The sequence below is a fragment of the Notamacropus eugenii genome, chromosome 4 (genome assembly GCF_028372415.1).
Source record: "Notamacropus eugenii isolate mMacEug1 chromosome 4, mMacEug1.pri_v2, whole genome shotgun sequence".
Taxonomy (NCBI): Eukaryota; Metazoa; Chordata; class Mammalia; order Diprotodontia; family Macropodidae; genus Notamacropus; species Notamacropus eugenii.
The window spans coordinates 150976579-150997001 of NC_092875.1; the positions used below are offsets into that span (position 1 = coordinate 150976579).

General features: G+C 39.2%; 1 protein-coding gene across 2 annotated transcripts in view; it reads left to right on the forward strand.

Moving 5' to 3' along the window:
• Positions 1-20423, forward strand: part of SNX31 (sorting nexin 31) — an 86460-nt gene that overhangs the window by 38184 nt on the left and 27853 nt on the right. For both annotated transcript variants that reach the window (XM_072603391.1, XM_072603390.1), the window contains exons 7-9: positions 8668-8755; positions 13431-13500; positions 18727-18819. In XM_072603391.1, coding sequence (XP_072459492.1) covers positions 8668-8755; positions 13431-13500; positions 18727-18819 — 251 coding nt within the window. The remainder of the gene's footprint in view (positions 1-8667; positions 8756-13430; positions 13501-18726; positions 18820-20423) is intronic.

Below are 20423 nucleotides of genomic sequence, written 5' to 3' on the forward strand. Positions count from 1 at the left end.
ATGCCACTTAGGAAACCATTGCCATTCAGACTCAATTCATTCAAACAAGCTTGTGTGTAGGGATTATTTCACTCTTTGTAAATGTTATTGTCATTCCCTAGTACAATGCCTGGCACATAGTTAATATTTGTCCATTAATAACATGGTAGTGGTGGGGTGGGTGATTGGTGTCCTGACAACCTCTCCAACTTCCCATAGAATTAAAAGAAGTTAAGAGTGAGATGGGAACTACCAATGTGGATTAGTAAGGATTTAGGATACCAGATCATCCCCATGACTAGAAGTTCATTCCAATCTTAACCCGTTTGCTAATAAACATTTTTTTTTAGCACCTTCTGTGTGACAGATTCTAGAGATTCACAGACAAAAATGGAGTAGTCTTTGTCTGGGAGCATTACAAACACTTTTTTCTTTGTCCCTAGTCCATGTCCTGTGGTCCTACCCTGGTATGGGAAAATGCAGTGTGTTTTTCTCTCTTAGCAAGGTCCCCTATCACATATAAAAGAGTGTTAGACCAGATACAAACTTGTCTTTATTCTCTTCAGCTGATTTCACAGGATCTGAATTGGGAGAGTCTTCAGAGGTAATCTAGTCCTCCCAAGGCAGGAATCGGCTCTGCCACATCTGCAGCAAGTTGCCATACAACCTCTGCTTTGTGGAAACAGAGAGTGGTGTGCATGTCAAGCATTAAGCTAAGTGCTGGGAATACAAATGTGTGTGTGTGTGTGTGTGTGTGTGTGTGTGTGTGTGTGTGTGTGTGTGTGTGTGTGTGTGAGAGAGAGAGAGAGAGAGAGAGAGAGAGAGAGAGAGAGAGAGAGAGAGAAAGATCCAGCATTTCTTGTGCATTGTGATACATTTTCCATCACTAACAAATCAAACCTTCATGTCTTCTTTGTATTTTTCTTCCTAATTCACTTATCTGTTTCCTCCCTCTATTCAGTTTTCTACTTCCATAACAATATTATTTCAGAATGTTCTTTTGTCTTCCATTAGTTGTCTTTCCTCTATGTCTTTTAAAACTCTAAGTAGGTCAAAGAAGTCCTTGTCCATGGATCATCATCCAATTCTTCTTCACAATATTTTTCTCCCTGCCAGGTGGCGGGATTCCTCATATGAGTGTATTTTATTTATATTAAAGACTGTTCCATTACTCCTTTGACCTTTTTTGTTCCTTTGGAATAAGTATAGCCTTTCAGAACCCTATTCCATTCATAAATCTTGTTATAGGAAGTATCATTGATACTAATCCTTTACTTTTTGACAGCTTACCTTGTTCATTATCAATACTTTGGACAGTGGATATAGACATTATGAAACCATGGCTTTTATTGTTGGCCTTCCTCTTGGGCACTGTATTCTATGCCTTATTGGTGTTCTTTCTTGATTTTACTTTGTTATCTGATTTGGGAGACATGCCTTGGTAATTGTCTCATCATCTTTCCACCTCAGTTTAAAGTCATTTTGATTAGATTCACACAGTTCTAGGAAAAATCTTTTTAACTATCTCTAGTTAGGTTGGCTCCATTTTGATCCAAGAAGTTATCATTCTTCTATCCATTTATGAAGAATACTTGGTAATATCATTGAATTACACCATGTTATAGTTTCTGCTTGTTTGTAAAGAGATGATGAGAGGTAGTATGGCATAGGAGGTAGATGGCTAGCCTGGGAGTTAGAAAGACATGAATTCAAGTCTTTACTTGGGCACATCCTAGCTGTGTGACTGACCATGTACAAGGCTCCTGACCTCTTGAAGCCACTGGCAACTCTCTCAGTCTAGAAGGTACTGATCTGGGGCAGTGAATACTGAGCAGGTATGAGTTTCAGAGTTATTGTCATCTTTCAGGAGCATGAGTTTCTGGACATCACAAAGTTCAGGGGAGCAGCTGGGTAGGAAATAAACCTTTTATTTCCTTTTGTAAATTGATATGGAGGGAATTTTCTTCCCAGAAGCTCCCAAACCATTAAAATCATAGATCTGGGGGGGAAAAAAGTATTTGGTTGGGAAGAGAGGGGTTAAGTGGAAATAATACTTACCCAATCTATTGAATTTTGGTGAGATGTCCTGTGTCTAGGGCTTTATGAAAGGATTTCCCGTAAGAAAGAATAGTTAATGTGGTGATTTTTAATAGTATTATAATAAATGTAGTCTCCTGCTTTTTGTTCAACTGTGTCTTTGTATCACAAAGAAACTTCAAAGAGCAAATTAACACCCCTATGTACCATTCGGGTTGCCTCAAAGCTTGCAGTTACCTCTTTGTTGGAGGTGTTAATTAATGAAGCTATGCAAAGCTAGAAGGAAGTCTGCTGTGAAGTGCCACAGAGATGTCCTCATATAGCCAGGATCTGTTCAACATTTTTATCATTTGCCCAAGTCTGGGTTGGAAGAGGCACAACTAAGCATCTACGTGGACACTATGCCTGGTCCTTAAGTGAGACCCAGTTATTAGCTGGGTTGCTAACAATGTATGACTCTGTGATCTAGGTAAAGTCACTTAGTCATACTAGGCCTCAACTTCATCTATAAAGTAGAGAAGACACTATCTCACCTACACAAATTATAGGCCTTTATTGTGGATTGAGTGATTAGAGATCATGATTTGGGGTTTGATTTGAGGTTGCAAAGAAAAAGGAGAGGGAAAATAGCAATAGATTATGATCAGTTAAGGGAATTGCAGAATTCACAAACGTGGAAATGGTGCATTTGTAGGTGATGGCAAGATTGAGGGTATGACGGTCTTTATGTGGCTGAAATAAAGTGGAAGAACAGTCATGTGAGATGAGTAAGCTGAATTATGAGGAACAGTGTTTGAGAGAGAATCAATATATATAGTCAATCCTCAATATTTGCCCGTTTTAACTTTTGAGACTTCAAGCATTTGCATTTTCACTTTCCTTTTGGCAGCCTTGCACATTTGGGGCTATTTGTAATAGAGAAAAAAGTGAGAGGCATGATGTGTGCAAGTCTGTGGAGCAGCTGGTGTCCTACAAGGCACTTCGCTATTCTTTTTCACACACAGTTGTAGAATAAAGAACTCCTGGGCCATTTGTTGCATATTTTCATTTAGAGCTCAACTATTGTGTTGCAATTATGCCTCCAAAGCATAGTGCAAGTCCTTTGGGCTCTAAGGTGATGTCAAGACCTCACCACATCTTTTGACAGCAGTGACCAAAGTCCCAGTAACCTTTCCCTTGGTTTTCAGAGAAGGGCTAAGGTAGAGAGGTTTACAGCATGATAGTATACGGTACAGTGGCCTGACACCACCATTTGACACAGTGGAAAGTAATAGGTTAAAAAATGTTTTAGTTTTAAGAATTTTATATACTGTTCAGTATTTATGGTACTAGGGGCAGCTAGATGGCACACTGGCTAGAGCACTGGGCCTGGAGTCAGGAAGACCTGAGTTCAAATCTGGCCTTAGACCTAAGCAAATCACTTAATCCTGTTTGCCTCAGTTCCTCATCTGTAAAAATGAGTAGGAGAAGGAAATGGCAAGCCGCTCCAGTATCTCTGTGAAGAAAACCCCAAAAGGATCACAAAGAGTTGACAGGACTGAAATGACTGATCAGCAGCAACAAATTTATGGTGCTGTAGATTTCATGTGTTACCAAAAAGGGCCTACTGTCTGAAATCAATGTTTGTGTTTTTAATTGAGATGTTAGCACAAAAGGTCACAGAATTCTGGGGAATTACTAATGAGAAAAGATGTTTTGCATGTTACCAATTTTATTTTGTGTACTGTATCTTATGGGTTATTTCCATGGTTACTGTGTTAGGAAAATGCATGTTTTCAAAATTAATGTTTTGTTGTAAGGAACTGTATGCCGATAAGTGTATTTTCAGCAATCTCTAACAAAAGATTACTGTTTTGAGGATCACGGGAATCTAACTCCCTATTTCCCAAAGGTTTCATGCATCAGCATTCATTTTTATGACGTTTGCACCATTTTCTAGGAAAAATTACCCCTGTGAGAATTGAGGATTGACTGTACGTGTTCACATATGCTAGTAGAGGAGGAGAGAAAAACTATGATTTCCAAATCCAGTGACCTTTTCTCACTTCTCCTCCTTCTTAGCCGCTCTGCAGAGTTTGTCATTGTTAACCTCCCCTTCCTCCTTTATACTCTCTTCGTTTTCAGGCTACTACTCTCTCCTGGTTCTCTTTCTCCTTATCTGATTACTCTTTCTCAGTCCCCTTTGCTGGATCTTTCTCCAAGTGATACCTGCTAACCATAAGTGTCATACTCACAAGGATCTGTCCTGGATCTGTGACCTTGAGGCCACATGTGGCCCTCTAGGTCCTTGGATGCAATCTTTTGATTGAGCCCAAGTTTTACAGAACTTTTATTTTACTATTATTTACCGTTATTTACTATTAGTATTATGTACAGAATCTTTTTATTAAGGGGATTTGTTCTGTGAAGTTTGGATTCAGTCAAAGGGTTGCACTTGACACTTGAAGACCTAGAGGACCGTATGTGGCCTTGAGGCCACAGTTTCCCCACCCTTGTATCTATTCTATTTCACTGGGTGATCTCATCAGCTCTTATAGATTAAATTATCATTATACTAATGATTCTTAAACTTATCCACCCCTAACCTCATCGCTGACTTCTAGTCTTGCATCTCCAATTGCCTATGAGACATTTCAAACTATGTTCTGTGGATATCTTAAATGCAACATGTTCAAACTAAACTCATTATCTTTGCTCCAAACCATCCCCTCTTCCTAACTTCCTTGGAGGACGGTGCTATTGTTATCTCTATTCTGCTGTTGAGGAAACAGCGGCAAACAGAGTTTAAGTGACTTGCCCAGGGTCACACAACCTGAGGCCAGATTTGAACTCAGATCTTTTGACTCCAGAATCAGGCTCCACTGTGCCATGGAGCTACTTCTCCTTTGTGAGCAGGGACTGTCTTAGTCCTTTCTCTGTATCCCTAGCACTTAATACAACGCTTGGCACATAGAAGATGCTTAAAAAATGTTTAACTTGACTGACTGAGAAACAGAAAATCATAGTTGGAAGGAATCTCTGAGGTTACCCAGTCCATTCTCATCTATAAGTTTCTCTCGTGGTCATCTAGCTTGCTTAATGACTTCCAGAGATGGACCATTTCCAAAGCAGCTCATTCTATTTTGGATAGCTCTATTTGTTGGGAAAGTTTTCCTTATATCAAAATCTGCCTCCCTGTAATTTCTACTTTGTTGTTTAATAGTTTTTCAGTCGTGTCCAACTCCATTTGGGGTTTTCTTGGCAAAGATACTGGAGTGGTTTGCCATTTCCTTCTCCAGCCCATTTAACAGATAAGAAAATTGAAGCCAACAGGCTTAAGTGACTTGCCCAGGGTCACACAACTAGTAAGTGTCTGAGACCAGATTTGAACTCAGGAAAATGAGTCTTTCTAACTCTCGGTCTGGTGCTCCATCCACTGCATCACTTGACTTTTGGGAATAAGCAGTACAGGTCAAATCCCTGTGCCACATATTGACCCTTCAAATATTAGAAGACAACTACTACATGTACTCCTTCCCCCCAACCTTTTGGGAGAGCACACTTCTCTTTTCAACACTGAACATCTGCAATTCCTATGGCAGAATTTTGAATCCTTTCTTGATTATAGCTGCCTTTCTCTGAATAGTCTCTAATTTGTCTAGTTACACCTGGAGTCAGAGAGACTAGAATTCACATCCAACCTCAGATACTTATTGACTGTGTGACCTTGGACAAGTCACTTAACCTCTGCCTGCTGCTACCTCATCTGTAAAATGGGGTTAATAACAGCAACAGCTATTTGGAAAGATATTTGGAAAGTGCTTTGAAACCTTAAGGAACTCTAAGAATGTTAGCTATAATAATAATTGTTATTGAAGTGGGCTAGTTAGATCTTGAGCACAGTGCTACAGATACATTTTGACCCAGTCAGGCCGTAGCAAGAGTATCACTTGTCTGGTTCTGGACACAAGAGTCTCAAAGGCATCCTGAGATCCCTAGTTTTTTTGGCAGCCAAGTCACATTGTTGACTCATGTCTAACTACAACCCTTAGGTCTTTTGAAAACACATAAAATATTTTATAGCTCCATCACTTATACTTGAGCAGTCTTTTTTTTAAAACAAGCTCAGGAATTTACATTTATCCTCATTCACTTTCATCTGGTTAGCTTCAACCTATTAGGATTTTTTGGCTCTCAATTTTGTCATCGAGTGTATTATTATTTCCCCCAGCTGTGTGTCAAAACTTTATTGCAAATAGGGGAGAAACTATGAAGAAGTGATTTATTTTCCCTTGTGGCCGAGCTGACTTGGCTAAGGAAAGGGAAATTCAAATACGCCTCACTTTCCTAGAACTAGCCAGCCAATTAATCAACAAGCATTTCTTATGCACTTTCTATGTGCCAGACATTGTGCTAACTGCTGGGAATACAAAGAAAGGCAAACACAGTCCCTGACCTCAAGAAGCTTGAAATCTAACGGGGAACACAGGATACAAATAAATGTACATATAAACTATATAGTGCAAATGGTAATCTCAGGGCAGCTGAGGAGAGGGGTTTGGAGTGGGGAGAGAAGACCAGGAAAGTATTCCTACAGAAAGGGGACTGGGGCCGAAATTTAAAGAAAGTCAGGAGGCAGGGATGAGTAGGCAGAGCATTACAGACAGGGGGACAACCGTCGAAAAAGCATGTTCCAGGAAAGGCAAGAGGGCTGCTATCTCTGATCATGGTGTGTAGAAGAAGACTGCAAAGATAGGAAGGGACCAGGTTGTGAAGTGCTTTAAAAGTTAGTCATCCTGGTCAGGAGGACCCGAGTTCAAATCCAACCTAGCTATCTGATCTTAGGCAAGTCATTAAACCCTGATTGCCTCCAAATTAAAAAAAAAAAAAGAGAGACAGTCAAAAGATGTTATATTTGATCCTGGATGTGATGGGGAACCACTGTAGTTTATTGAATAGAAGGATAACATGGTCAGACCTGAGCCTTAGGAAAACCACTGAAACAGAGTAGGAAAAGACTTGAGGCTGGAGAACTACCAGAAGGGCTACTGTAATGGTCCGGAAGTGAGATGAACCATGGTGGCAGCTGTAGGAGTTACAGAGCCTGAGATATATGAGAGAGATTAGAAAGATAGAAATGACAAAAATTGGCCATTAATTGGATATGTGCAAGAGAGAAAGAAGTCAAATATAACACTGTGAACCTGGGAGGATGGAGGTGCCTGTGGCAGCAATAAGGAAGTTTGGAAGAAGGGAAGGTTGGAGGGGTAAGATAATGAGTTCTTTTTTGGACATGATGAGTTTGGGATACCTAGGAAACATCCCATTCGGTAACACGTATTTATATAGCACTTTGAAGTTTGCAAAATGCTTTACAATTATTCATTCATCTTACTTCACCACAACCGTGGGATACAGGTGTTGTTATTATCCCCATTTTACAGATGAAGAAACCAAGGCAGACAAAGGTTAAGTGACTTACTCAGGGTCATACCTCTGGTAAGTATCTGAAGCCAAATTTGAACTCTGGTCTTCCTCACTAGGTCTAGCAGGCTAACCACTTGGCGCCACCTAGCTGCTTTTTAAGATGTTGGAAAGGCCAAATACAATGTAAAGTAAGACAGGAACTTGGGAGACAGGTTAGGATTAGATATATAGGTCTGGGGATAGAGATGATAATGGAACCCATGGGAACTGATGAGATCAATAAGCCAAGCCCCACGACTGGTCAACCACTTCTTGATCATTGGACAGGCTCAGGAACTCATCCCCTTCCTACTTATAGTCTTCCCTCCCCCCTCCCCAGTTTTCCATCTCTTGCTCAGGGTCAATCAAGGTCAACATGACCATTGCCTCCATTAAGAATGTGACAGTTTCTTGCCCTATATCTTCACTCACAATCCAGAAATTATTTTGTACATGTCATGTATTTAATTTTCTATGCATATATTGCTTCTTCTCAATAAAATTTAAACCCCTCAAGAGCCAGGACGCTCTCCTTTATTTTTCTGTTTAACAGCATTGCCTAGCACAATGTCTGGTAAGTACTTAAATGCTTGTTAAACTGAATTGAACTGCAAATTTAATAAATATGCCACCTGCACTTTCATCCAAGTCTTTGACCTAAAAAAATAAAAACTTGAATAGTATAAGACCAAGGTCAGAACTTTGGCGGCTTTCTAGGAGACTTCAGACTACACTGACTTTAATCTGTTAGCATTCTGTATCCAGTTGATCATCCACTTCCAAGACCATCCAACTTGACTGCGATCCAGTTCATACCTCCCTACCTTGCTCTCAAAGACAAAATAATAGAATTGGACAAATACTTTGCTGAAACCTAGGTATGTTATTCAATTTGGCAAATTTCTAATATTTTTAGGTGCTAGGGATACAAGAAGAAATTACTTATTTCTTGTCCTGGAGGTACTTAAAATCTCCTCTGTCTATAGTAGTCTCTAGACAATCTGATAAACAAAGGTTGATTAATCTAGTAATGCTGTCGGTAAAGGAAAAAGTGAAAAAGCATTGTATGAACAAGGTTATACTAGAGTTGCTTATTTTTACAGCAGTAATACTATTTTGTCTTGTTGCTTTAAAAGTGTGGGGGAACCTAAAAAAAATCTTAGGTTGTTTTAATCAGTTATTTTCCTCTCCTGCCTTTCTCTTTAGTAATGAAAAAAATGGCAGAATTTGAACTCCCGTATGTGAGCCTTCAAAGTACAGAAGTGGAAAACTATAAGGTTGGACTTAGAAAGTGGTGAGTACAATAATATGATTGTGGATGACTCTACAGCATGGAGGAGACTGAATCAATCTTTATATAATTGTTAGAGAATTGACCTTAGAAAAAATCTAGTCCAACTTCTTCATTTCATAAATGAGGAAACGAGGGCCCACCCAGGTTTAAATGACTTATCCAAGGTCACACTGGTAGCATTACCCTACCTCCAGATTCAGCGCTCTTTCTGCTCTACAGGTATTGCCCAGATGCTACAGCCACTTCATGGTTCCACAACTTGTGAGAGAGGGACACTTTTAAGGAATTAGAGAGAATAATAATAGCTATCATTTATGTAGGGCAGCTAGGTGACACAATGAATAGAGCAGTAGGCCTAGAGGCAGGAGGACTTAAATTCAAATCAGCCTTACTAGATGTATGACCCTGAACAAGTCACTTAACTTGGTTTGCCTCAGTTTGTTCATCAGTAAAATGAGTTAGAGAAGGAAATGGCAAAACACTCCAGTACCTTTGCCAAGAAAACCCCAAATGGGGTCACAAAGAGTTAGACATGACTGAAAGATTACTGAATAACAGCAAAAAACATTTATATAGTGGCTACTTTGTGCCAGGCATTGTGCCAAGTACTTTACAAACGTTACCTCCTTTGATTCTCACAACAATCCTTCCAGGTAGGTAATATTATTAATCCCCATTTTACATTCAAGGAAACTGAGGCAGACAGAAGTTAAGTGACTTGCCCAGAGACACACAGGTAAGAAGTATCTGAGATTAGATTTGAACTCAGGTCTTCCTGACTCCAGGCCCACTGCGCCAATAAGTTGCTTCTAAACAACAAAAGCAACCAAGATTTAGAGGACTGACAAAAATTACAACTTAATTTCAACATAATTGGTTACCTTTGTAATCTGATGTATTTTCTTTAATGCATTTAAAAATATTATGAGATGGGATCTGTAGGCTTCACCAAACTTTTTCTGACAGATCTTTATATCCCATGATCTTGAAATCCTCTACTCTCTTCCTTGTCCTTTTCTGACTGTTCTCCAGATTGCTAATGTCCTTCCTCAAATGGAGCCTCCAGAAGAAGACAACATTACTCCAGATATGATCTGACTGCACAATACTGTGGCATTATCACCATTTTAGGCACTGGTGCTTTGCTAAATTAATGTAGCAGCAGATCGCATTAGTTTTCATTACTGCTTTATTGCCATATTGACTCATAGAAATTGCAATCATTTTGAAAATGGTTTCATTTTGTGACAGAAGTCATTTATATATGCTTTTCATAACATTAGACCGACTCTCAAGTCTGACCTTGACCTAAGTGAAACCAAACTGAGCTGGTTTCTCCACCTTTAGTTAGTTCTCTGTCAGTTGCGTGCTGGATTTCTGTCAACCAGTCAACATGCTTTTATTAAGTAGTTACTATATGCCAGGCACTATGCATAACACAAAGAGGGTCCCTGAACTTGAGGAGTTCGCATTCTGGTGGAGGAGTCAACATGCATTAATTATACATGTACAAGATGCAGTCAGTGGAAATTGAAGGCAATCTCAGGAAAGGCATTAACTCAGTGTATGGAGGGCTCAGAATGGTCTGTTACAGAAGGTAGGATTTGATGTGGGTCTTGAAGAAGTCAAGGAAAGCTGGGAGGCAGGTGAGGAAGCAGAGAATTCTATTCATGGAGGATACCAAGGGCAAAGGCACAAAGCTGGAAGTGAGCGTGAGAGCTAGTGAGTAGCTGGGTCATAGAGAGTGTAGAGAGGAGTAAAGTATGAGAAAACTGTAAAGATAGGAAGTGACCAGGTCTTTAAGGACTCTAAAACACAAATTGAGGACTTTTATATTGGATCCTGGAGGTAATACAGCGTCACTGGCAAATATACAGCATATATAATACAGCATCACTGGAAGGGGATACTCAAGGAGAGAAGGGAAATTGACATGGTCAGATAATTAAAGGGTGAAATATTTTTTGAGGCAATCGGTGTTAAAATGATTTGCGCAGGGTTACTTAGCTAGTAAGTGTCTGAGGCTGAATTTGAATCAAGGTCCTAATTGACTCTAGGGCTGGTGCTTATCCACTGGGCCACTCACCTGCAGCAGGGATAATAATTAAGAAGTCACTGGTATCCTTGAAGAGAGCGGTTTCCATTGAATGATGAAGTCAGAAGCCAGATTGCAGAGAATTACAAAGCAAGTGAGAGCAAAGGAAGTAGAGGCAACTAGTACAGACAATTTTTCTGAAACAGTTTAGCCAAGAAGATGAGGAGAGCTATCCAGTGACAGTTGTTTAAGGAATGTGGAGATATGGCATATGTGTAAGCATCAGGGAAAGAGCCTGGGAAGAGTTTGACGATTAGAGAAAGAAGGTAGGAATGAGAGTGGTGCAGTCTGCTTGGGAAGACTGGAGAGGATGGGTCCAAGGGTGTATGTAGACCAATTGATTTTGGAAAAAGAAGGGCAACCTCTTCTAAGTTAGAAATGAAGGAGGAGATAGTGGAGGAAGATACCTGAAGGATATGAGGTGAGGAGAGATGAAGAGAGAGTTCTTAGTGAATTGCCTCCATTTTTTTAATGGGATATGAAATGAGGCCAATATGCACATATTTAATTACTCTCTTCTGTTGTGTTTTTAATTATGTGGTCTTTAAGAATGGAAATTACTCTGAAGAAGCATGCAAATATTGTAGTTTTAATGAGCATACCTCAAAGAACTGGTAGCAAGCTTCATATCTTTCTTCTGAGAGCCAGGTAAGTGCAAAGAAGTTCGTTACCAGAGATCTGGCCATCATCAGGTGCTATGGCATTTGGGATGGGGTTGGGAAGTGAAATCTAGCTAATCAAAGAGTTTACTAAGGTGGAGGGAATATTGCCATCTGCACCCATAGAGGAAGCATCCTCATCAGGAAATCGTAGATTCTTGAAGTACTAGAATAATTTGTTTTTCAGTGAACACCTGTTATTACATGACAGGGTGAAGGGGTTAGACATGATTTGGTTGATCTAGGATTGCAATTCTCAAACTCAAATTCTCATACCTGCTCTTCACTCTTAAAAACTATTGAGGACCTCAAAGAGCTTTTGTTTATGTGGGTTAAAATCTATCAAATATTTACTATATTAGAAATTAAAATAGTATTATTATGAAAATAGTTTTGGCTTCATGGATCACTACATTTTGAGAAAAAAAAGCTGCCTTTTCTCCTTTGGGTTTGTTTACTGGCTCCATTTCTTGCTCAAAGAGCAAGTCTTAAGCCCAATTCACTCTGGAGCTCATAGATTAGACACCAGGTCCCCACTCATCTAGCACATAGTGAATGTAATTATTAAATAGTAGATGTTTCTCTTTTACCCAGGAACCCTGAGGGTCTTCCCCTCCCATTTTGATTTTTCTTGGTTATTTTTTTCTTGTATTAAAAGGGGCCATCCCTTGAGTAACTACTGGCTATATCTCACTCAAAGTGAGAATCTGATAAGACCTTAGCCTAAAATGGCCAAGGTATCATATTGCATCCTAGGCTATTCCAGTCTTCTTGATGAATATCAGGTTACTGGACCCAGAGGGCTCTAGAGGAGAAAGTGAGGCTGGTGATGTTGCACAGCCCTTCCTCATTCAAATCAAAGTTAACTGCAAGTCATGACATCATCTTGATGCATGGTCCTCTTCAAGAATGAAGGACAAACACATAACATTTTGAGAACCTTTGGTCTAGGGAATTCCCCAGGAGGAAATCTCCAGTGCAGATCAGCAACTGCCTTGCCATTTATGAAATTAGCATTACCTAGGGCAAAGACAAGGGACTTCCCTAGATCACAAAGTCAGTACATATCATGAAAACTGGCTCTCTATACACTATGGTATGTTGTCTCTCCTTATTGAATATCACCATTAGTAAAACCACCTTTGAAGTTATAACTCTCGAAGGGGAAAGAAGAGATAAATGTTTTTGGAGAGGGAGGACCTGGGTTTGGATTCTGGCTCAGCTACTTACTACCTATGAGATCACTTCACCTGCATGGGTCATAAGTTTCCTTAGCTATAAAATGAGGGCATTGGACTAGTTAATATTATTAATAATTATGATAACAGTAGCTAGCATTTATATAGCATTTTAAGGCTTGCAAAGTGCTTCCAAATGTTGTCTCATTTTATCCCTACAGCTATGTTGGGAGATGGGTGATAATATTATTCTCATTTTACAGAGGAGGAAACTGAGGGAGACAGTAGTTAAGTAGCTTGCCCAGGGTCACACAGGAAGGAAATGTCTGAGGCTAGATTTGAATTCAAGTCTTCATGACTTGAGATCCCTTGCTCTAACCACTGTACTACCTAGTTGTATGTAAGGTTCCTTTGAACTCTAAATGAGTGATCCTATAATTCTAATCCCTATTTTCAGTTAGTACCTTTCTTATTTTTGCAAGTTTAAATTGTATTTGGATGAAGAAGATGGAAATATTGCTCGATTTTTAAAAAAATCTAGATTCCCTTTCCAGGAAGATTGTCTAGGAGGGCTTAGACTCTCTCCAATCTCCCCTTCTTTTTTTCCTCACCACCGTCCCCCAACCCCTATCTACATATTCCTCTATTGGATTTTTGACTTAGGAAGAAATTATTCCTCTGTATTCTGTTGCTCTCCACTAGCCAAGTTTTAGAAATTAATTTATTGCTTTTGAATTATTCAGGTATATGGATCCATCCCTTGACTCCATGCTTATGGACTGCCGAACTGCTGTCAATTTGCTGTATGGTCAGGTAAAAGGATGTCAGCATTCTGAGTTTCTGGATGTTCTAAGGATGACCTGAAGACACATGAGTCAGGCATTAAGCATTTATTAGTGCCTACTATGTGCCAGACACTGTGGTAAATGCTGGGGATACAAAACAAGGCAAAAACCCAACAATTCCTGCCCTCAAGGCCCACAGTCTAATGGAGGGACAATATACAAACAACAACGTACAAAGAAAATATATACCTTTGGAGGCAGTCTCAGAGGGAAGGCACTAAGAGGGAGGACAGAGAGAGGCTTCCTGCAGCAAGTGAGGCGTTAGCTGAGATGTGAAAGAAGCCAGTAGGCAAAGATGAGGAAGAGAGACAGCCAGTGAAAATGCTCAGTTTTCCCAAGATGGAGTGCTTTGTGAGAACAACACACTGGGTGGAAGAGAGAGTGGAATAAGGTGGAAAAAGAATTGGATAAGTAGGAAGAAGCCAGGTTAGGAAGGGCTTTGGAAGCCAAACAGGGTTTTAGTAGGGAATATTATCAGACCCTTCAGGTTGCAATCAATGAAAGTAAAGATAATTCAGAAGAAATCGCATAGTTCATTTCTTCCTCCACTTTAATAAGAACTTTTATTGAGTTGGCAATCAGTTCCTCATCACCAACGCTAGTGGGAGATGAGATGAGAGTATAGAAGTAGTTTGAAAATTGTTATTCCTCAAAGATCATTTGAGTATCACCTTCCTTTCCACTCCCCACACCAAGCAATAATTATCCAACTAAAAGAAAAACCAAAAAAGACTAAAAGACCAATTGCTTTCACCTCTTCTCTCTTTTTCCATCAGCACTTGGTTAAAGTTCTAGTAAGCAAAAAAAATCACCTGGAAGATATATTGGGCAATGGAAGAAAGCAAAATCTCTGTATAATCCATGTTATTAGGCCCTCAATGATTAAGGGTTGATTTTATAGCATGTTTCTTCCTGCTTAACAAATCTTTGTTATTGGTGGTCCCCAGCTTTTCCTGTTTCCTATTTTGGTACCCCACTCATTCCCTAGTACATCAGTCTTACACATATGTCCCAATGGCTAGCCATTCACTTATTTCCATCAATGCCTGAACTTTGAAGGAAAGTTACCATCTTTGCAGATCGGTGAGAAATGTCTCCCAGTCCTTTTTTATCCCATAGCCCATGTTAATGACAAGGGAGTTCTTTTCATAGTTTTCAAATAACCTGATGCTTCTGGTGACTGTCAAGAAAGTGTCAGCCCACTTTTGTGGCATGATAGAGTGAGAGAGACACTCATGACATTTGTTTCCTGGTGACTTTTATTTTGTCTGATACTCAATACTTGGTTGTACTTGTAGTTTTGAAGAAATTAAGGAAGTAGGAGAGGGCAAAGGGCTCAAATGTTAGATTAGTCCTTTTAAAAAATATTTTTTATTGGAAAATATATCATAGTAATTTATATTTATGGAGCACTTTAAAGTTTGCAGAGCTGTTTACCTTTGTTATCTCAACTCACAAAGGCCCTGAGAGGCAATTGCTAAGAGCATTATTATTCCCATTTCACAGAGGAGAAAATTGAGACAAAGAGTTGGTCAAATGAGTGTCTCATGATTATACAGCTATTAAATGTCTGAGGTAGGATTTTAGCTTAGTTCTTCTTGATGTTAATATTCTGTCCAATGCTTCTTAAACTGTGGGTCCCCAGCCCAGATGGGGTTGTGAAAAATTTGGCAAAAGTAAAAGCTTTCTGAATCTGCAAGACTCAAAAGTTAGTTAAAAATCAAACTCAGTTGTGAATCCAAGGTGTTTCCGGCAGTACTTACCTGTGTTGCATCTGGCATCTTCACTGCAGCCTTAATTCTGAACACAAAGCATGTACACTTTGCACTGTGCATGCCCTCAGGCCACACAATGCCAACCCACACTGTGGAAATTTGAAAAGGGGTCCCCAGTGGAAAAAGTTTAAGAAGTCCTGACTCTAGGCTATGCTTTCTCTGATCATCAGCTCTCAGTCACAGGCAGCAGGATGGGATAGTGCATGGAGATGGAGAACTAGACTAGGTATGGGAACTCTTAAGGTCAAATCTCAACTCTGCCATTTACTAGCCGTGGGATCTTGGGCATGTGCTCACCTTTCTGGACCTTGGTTTTCTCATCCAAGGGGTCAGCTAAGGGGCTTCTTCTAGACAAACTTAAAAGACTTCTCCGATTCTAAGTTTCTACAGACTGGAAGTGCTCCTCTGAGTGTTGATCTAGGGTCAATGAGAGGATTTTGAACTCTCCTGCTCACCTCAGGGAAAAGTAACTAGGAGAAAAACAAGGTATTGGCACTGAGCATGAGGCTTTATCTATAGCAAGTGCTTAATAAGTATTTATTGGATTGAACATTGAGTATTGAATTGGATTGAATTTATTGGATTTCTTGAACAGATGTTAAAACCTGGGCTGCTGAAATCATCCCTCTGAAGCCCTTCAAAAATATAAGTTAAATTGTCAATTAAAAGTTTATTTTTGTTGTTAGCGTATTCATTTTAGGTTAAATTTGTGAAAGAATAAAGGTCTTTATAATCAATTTAGAGAGTTCATTTATGTCCATGTGATAGGAATTGGAACCAATCAAACTTGGAATACATTTTAAAGGATTGTAGAGGTTTGTAGTTGTTGCATTTAAATTTTTTTGAAAAACCAGATTGTTGGTCGTTATTGTGACTTATTTCATGAGTTCTTAGTCAGGAGCAACAGTGGGAACCTATGGTCTTAAGGCCACATGTGGCTTTCTATATCCTTAAGTGTGGCCTTTTGACTGAATCTAAATTTTACAGAATTTGTTCTGGTTGTGAGCATCCTGTCTTCTCATTAATTCTCTCACCTTATAAAATTATTCTGATGGGATTTAGAGTTTCTTTGTGGCATGGTTTCCACATATTGAATTCAAATATAAAGCAGTTGTATTTTGTTGTTGTTCAGACATGTCCAACTCTTCATGACCCTGTGAACTGTAGCACACCAATACTGTGTCCATGGAGTTTTTTGGTAAATCATTAGAAATGATTTGCTATTTCCTTCTCCAATGGGTTAAGACAAATAGGTTAAATGACTTGTCCAGGGTTGTACAGCTCGTAAGTGTCTGAGGACATATTTGAACTCAGGACTTCCTGACTTCAGGCCCAGAGCTTTATCCATTGAGTCACCAGATCCCTCCCAGTTGTACTATAAATTATTTTTATTTATCTTCTTTGTGAACTGTGTGTGTGTGTATGTGTATTTGTGTACTAAACAGAAGGAGTAATTATGGTGAATTTTCACTTTATTGTCTTAGAGTCAAGAAGACCTACAGGTTTAAGACCTATCTTATGCAGGGTCACACAGCTAGTTAGTGTCTGGGGTCAGATTTGAACTCACCTTCCTGATCTCAGGTTGGGAGCTTTATCCATTGGGCCATCTAGCTGTCCCCAACTTAAAGCTTACAAAGTATTTTACATATGTTAATATCATTAATAGCTAACATTTATATAACTTTTACTGTGTTCCAGACAATGAGCTAAGTGCTTTAAAATTATTATTTCATTTTATTCTTGCAACAGCCCTCGGACATAGCTGCCATTATTATCCTTGTTTTACAGATGGGGAAACTGAGGCAGACAGTGGTTAAGTGACTTGCCCAGGGTCACACAGCTAGTAGGTATCTAAGGGAAGATTTGAACTTGAATCTTTTTGACTCCAGGTCTAGTATGCTATCCACTACACAATTTGGGTTCTTCAGTATACTTATTTTCATCACAGTCACCACCTTTTGTTCAATAACCAGTCTCTCTCTGTTCAGAGAGGTTCATCATTAGAATGCACTATCAGGTGATGAATTTCCCTCTGAGAAAGCTCTCTCTAACACAGATTGCCAGCTGATGTACAGCTTATAAAGTTAAGAGAAAATGCCCCAATATGTTTCCCCCACCTGCTTACAATACCTGACTTTAAAATGGTACAAAGTTGTTGGTAACAAAAAAGACTTGAATTTAGTGTAAATGATTGTTAGCAGCCTCAACCAATATCTGTTGTAGCCAGTAAGGATAGGACATAGGGAACAGATATCTAGGCAAATGCAATGAGGTATGAGACAGTAGGGTTTATCTTCTACTAGGGGATGACAGAACATAGGCATAAAAGAAAAATCTTACAGAAGATAGTCACATATACTGAAAGCCAAGCAAGTGAATGGTACAGAATTTTATAAATGGTACAGAATTTTACAAAAAGAATATCATATTCTAATATAGGGTGCCCCAAAAGTCTCAGTGCAATTTTAAGCTTATATTCTATGGCCAGATTTCCCTGAAGCATTTCATGTTTCTAGGGGAGCAGTCTTGGTGAGTTCACCCATCGATTAGGGTAAAGGATGGGCCTGCATATTGAAAATTTGGAAATGAATCACAAAGCATTCATTAAATACTGACTGTGTGCCAAAGGCTGTGCTAAACGTTGTGGATACAAATAGAAAACCCGAAGACAGTTCCTGCACAGCTTGCATTCACATAGAAGGGAATGGTGGCCAGGAATGGGGTGTCATGGGTGGGCTGGTTATGGGGATGGGCATGGTCCTTTCCAATAGCAATGACAATAACAATTTGATTATGGTTCCAGAACTGGAAGGGGTTGGGGATAGTACCAAAGCTGAAGGTATATGACAAGGTAACTGACAAGAAGGTAGCCAGGGAGTAAAGTGGACCACATTAGGGTCTTACAGGGTTGGGGTAGGGGGGTACAAACTGACCAGGGCAGGAGTTCTAGAGCTGAAGGGAAAGACATTTGATAAGAACAGGCCAGGAGTGATGGCACTCACCTGTGATCCTGGAGAGGCTGAGCCTGGTGGATCCTTTTTTTTTTTTTTTTTTTTTTTTTTTTTTTTGTATTCAGGCCTATTGGATGGCTGAACTAAAGTCAGCATTGATAGATGTGTTAAGCCCAGGGAAGGTGTGTGGGGTAAGGAAATCCAGGTTGCCTAAGGAGGGTCAAACATTCACATCAAAGCAGGTTAAAGCTCCCATGCCAATCAGAATAGAATTGGACCTGTGAGTGACCCCTGAGTCTCCAACCTGGGAGATTGAGTATTTAAAAAAAGAAAGAAAGAAATACGGTAGGGCCTTTTGATGAAGGATACGGACCAAAGGGGGCCAGCTAACATCCTATTTCTCAGCATAATTTGAAAGACTTTGCTTTTAGCGAAATTGGTCATTTTTACAATTTAAATTGTTTTCAGGCAGTTCAGGAAATTGAAAAAAACTGGGCCAAACCAACACTGGAGCAAAGGCAGGAATTAGAGGCCCTGAGGAAAGCAGGAAACCAGACAAAGGTAAATTTCATATCAACTTAAAAAAACCCAAACAACAACAACCTATTTGAATAAGCCTTAGGCAATTTACCAGAATTGAGACTGTTTCTGGATTTTAATATATGTAGTATTAAAGGGGGCATATTTAACAGATGGCAAATAACCTTTTTCACTGACTTTTAGTGTTCATTTAAACTGTATTTTTCCACTATTTAAAACATCAGAGAGTATGAGTGGAACTTATTTTACATAACAGATCATAAATTTTGAAAAGAAAGAACCTTAGAGGTGATCAAAACAGCCTCTTCAATTTACTGCTGAGGAAACTGAGGTGCAAGGAAGTCAAGTGACTTATCCTAGGTTACATAGTATCTGAGACAGGATTTGAACCCAGGGTTTCTGATTCCGAGTTTGGTGGTCTATCCATTATGCCATGCTGATGTCATCTGGGAAGATGGTGTGTAAATCTTTAAAAAAAAAAAATGAGACCTTATTATTTAAAGGATTCCTATGTGAATCCTGGTATATACAAAGAATTCTTTTAAAATTCGAGTGATTACTCCTTGATTGGCCTCTTTTATGGGTTATGATTTTTGTATACGAGTGTGCTTTACGAAATCCCAGTAGAGAAAATGTGCTCATGAAATGGTAACGTCCTTTCCAGCCAAGGCTTACTTAACACTGTACAGAGACAGACATTTCTCTGGCTAGCCTCCAAAGCAAAGCTCTCCGAAGTAGGTCAGATTCAGAGAGGGCCTGTGTGAAGGAGTCCTCTTTCCTTTAGCAACCACAGAGTTAACTGGGAACTCCACAGGTGGCCAGATGGAATGGTTTGCTCCCTTCTAAGTTTGAAGAGTCACAAGGAAAAGTAAAAATGCAGGTTTCTCTTGAGATTCTGTAACTGAAATGAGAATATTTTAAAATAAATAAGGATCCGTTGAAGGACAATTTGGTGTCTAAATAAATTCTGCCCCCCAAACAGCCCTGTCGCAGATGACCCTCTTCCTTTTTTTCAAAACTTTATTTTCAAAAGTTTCATTGATGTCTTTTCTTTTACTTCAGATATATTAATTTTTTAAAATTTTCAATTTTTTTAATTTTGCATTTAAATGGCAAAAAAATCAGTATTTCATATCTATCTATCTATCTGTCTATCTACTATCTATCTATCTATCTGTCTATCTACTATCTATCTATCTATATATACACACACACATATCAGAACAGAAAAAGAAAATTGTTTTTGGAATAGTGAAATTCCATTTCATGAGGCTTACTTTAAAAAAAGTATATAATATAAGGTTACTTTTAAAATTGTTCTGTTTGTTTCTCTCAGACTTCCTTCTCTTCAGTGCATCTTTAAAATGTTCTAATGGCCCTCTTTTTTTTCTTTTTGTGTCACTGTTGCTACCCCTCCCTCTCTTCTCCACCCCCTCAATGAAAAAGAGAAGAAAAAAAAACCCAAATCCTTGCAACAAATAAGCCAAGCCAAGCCAAGCCAAATAAATCCCCACAGTGACCATGTCCAAAAATGTAAGTTTCACTTCCAAATACATCCCTCCCTTCTCCCCTACTCAGCAAACTTTTCCCTGAAAAAGATAATTTTATACAAAGAAGAAAAAGGA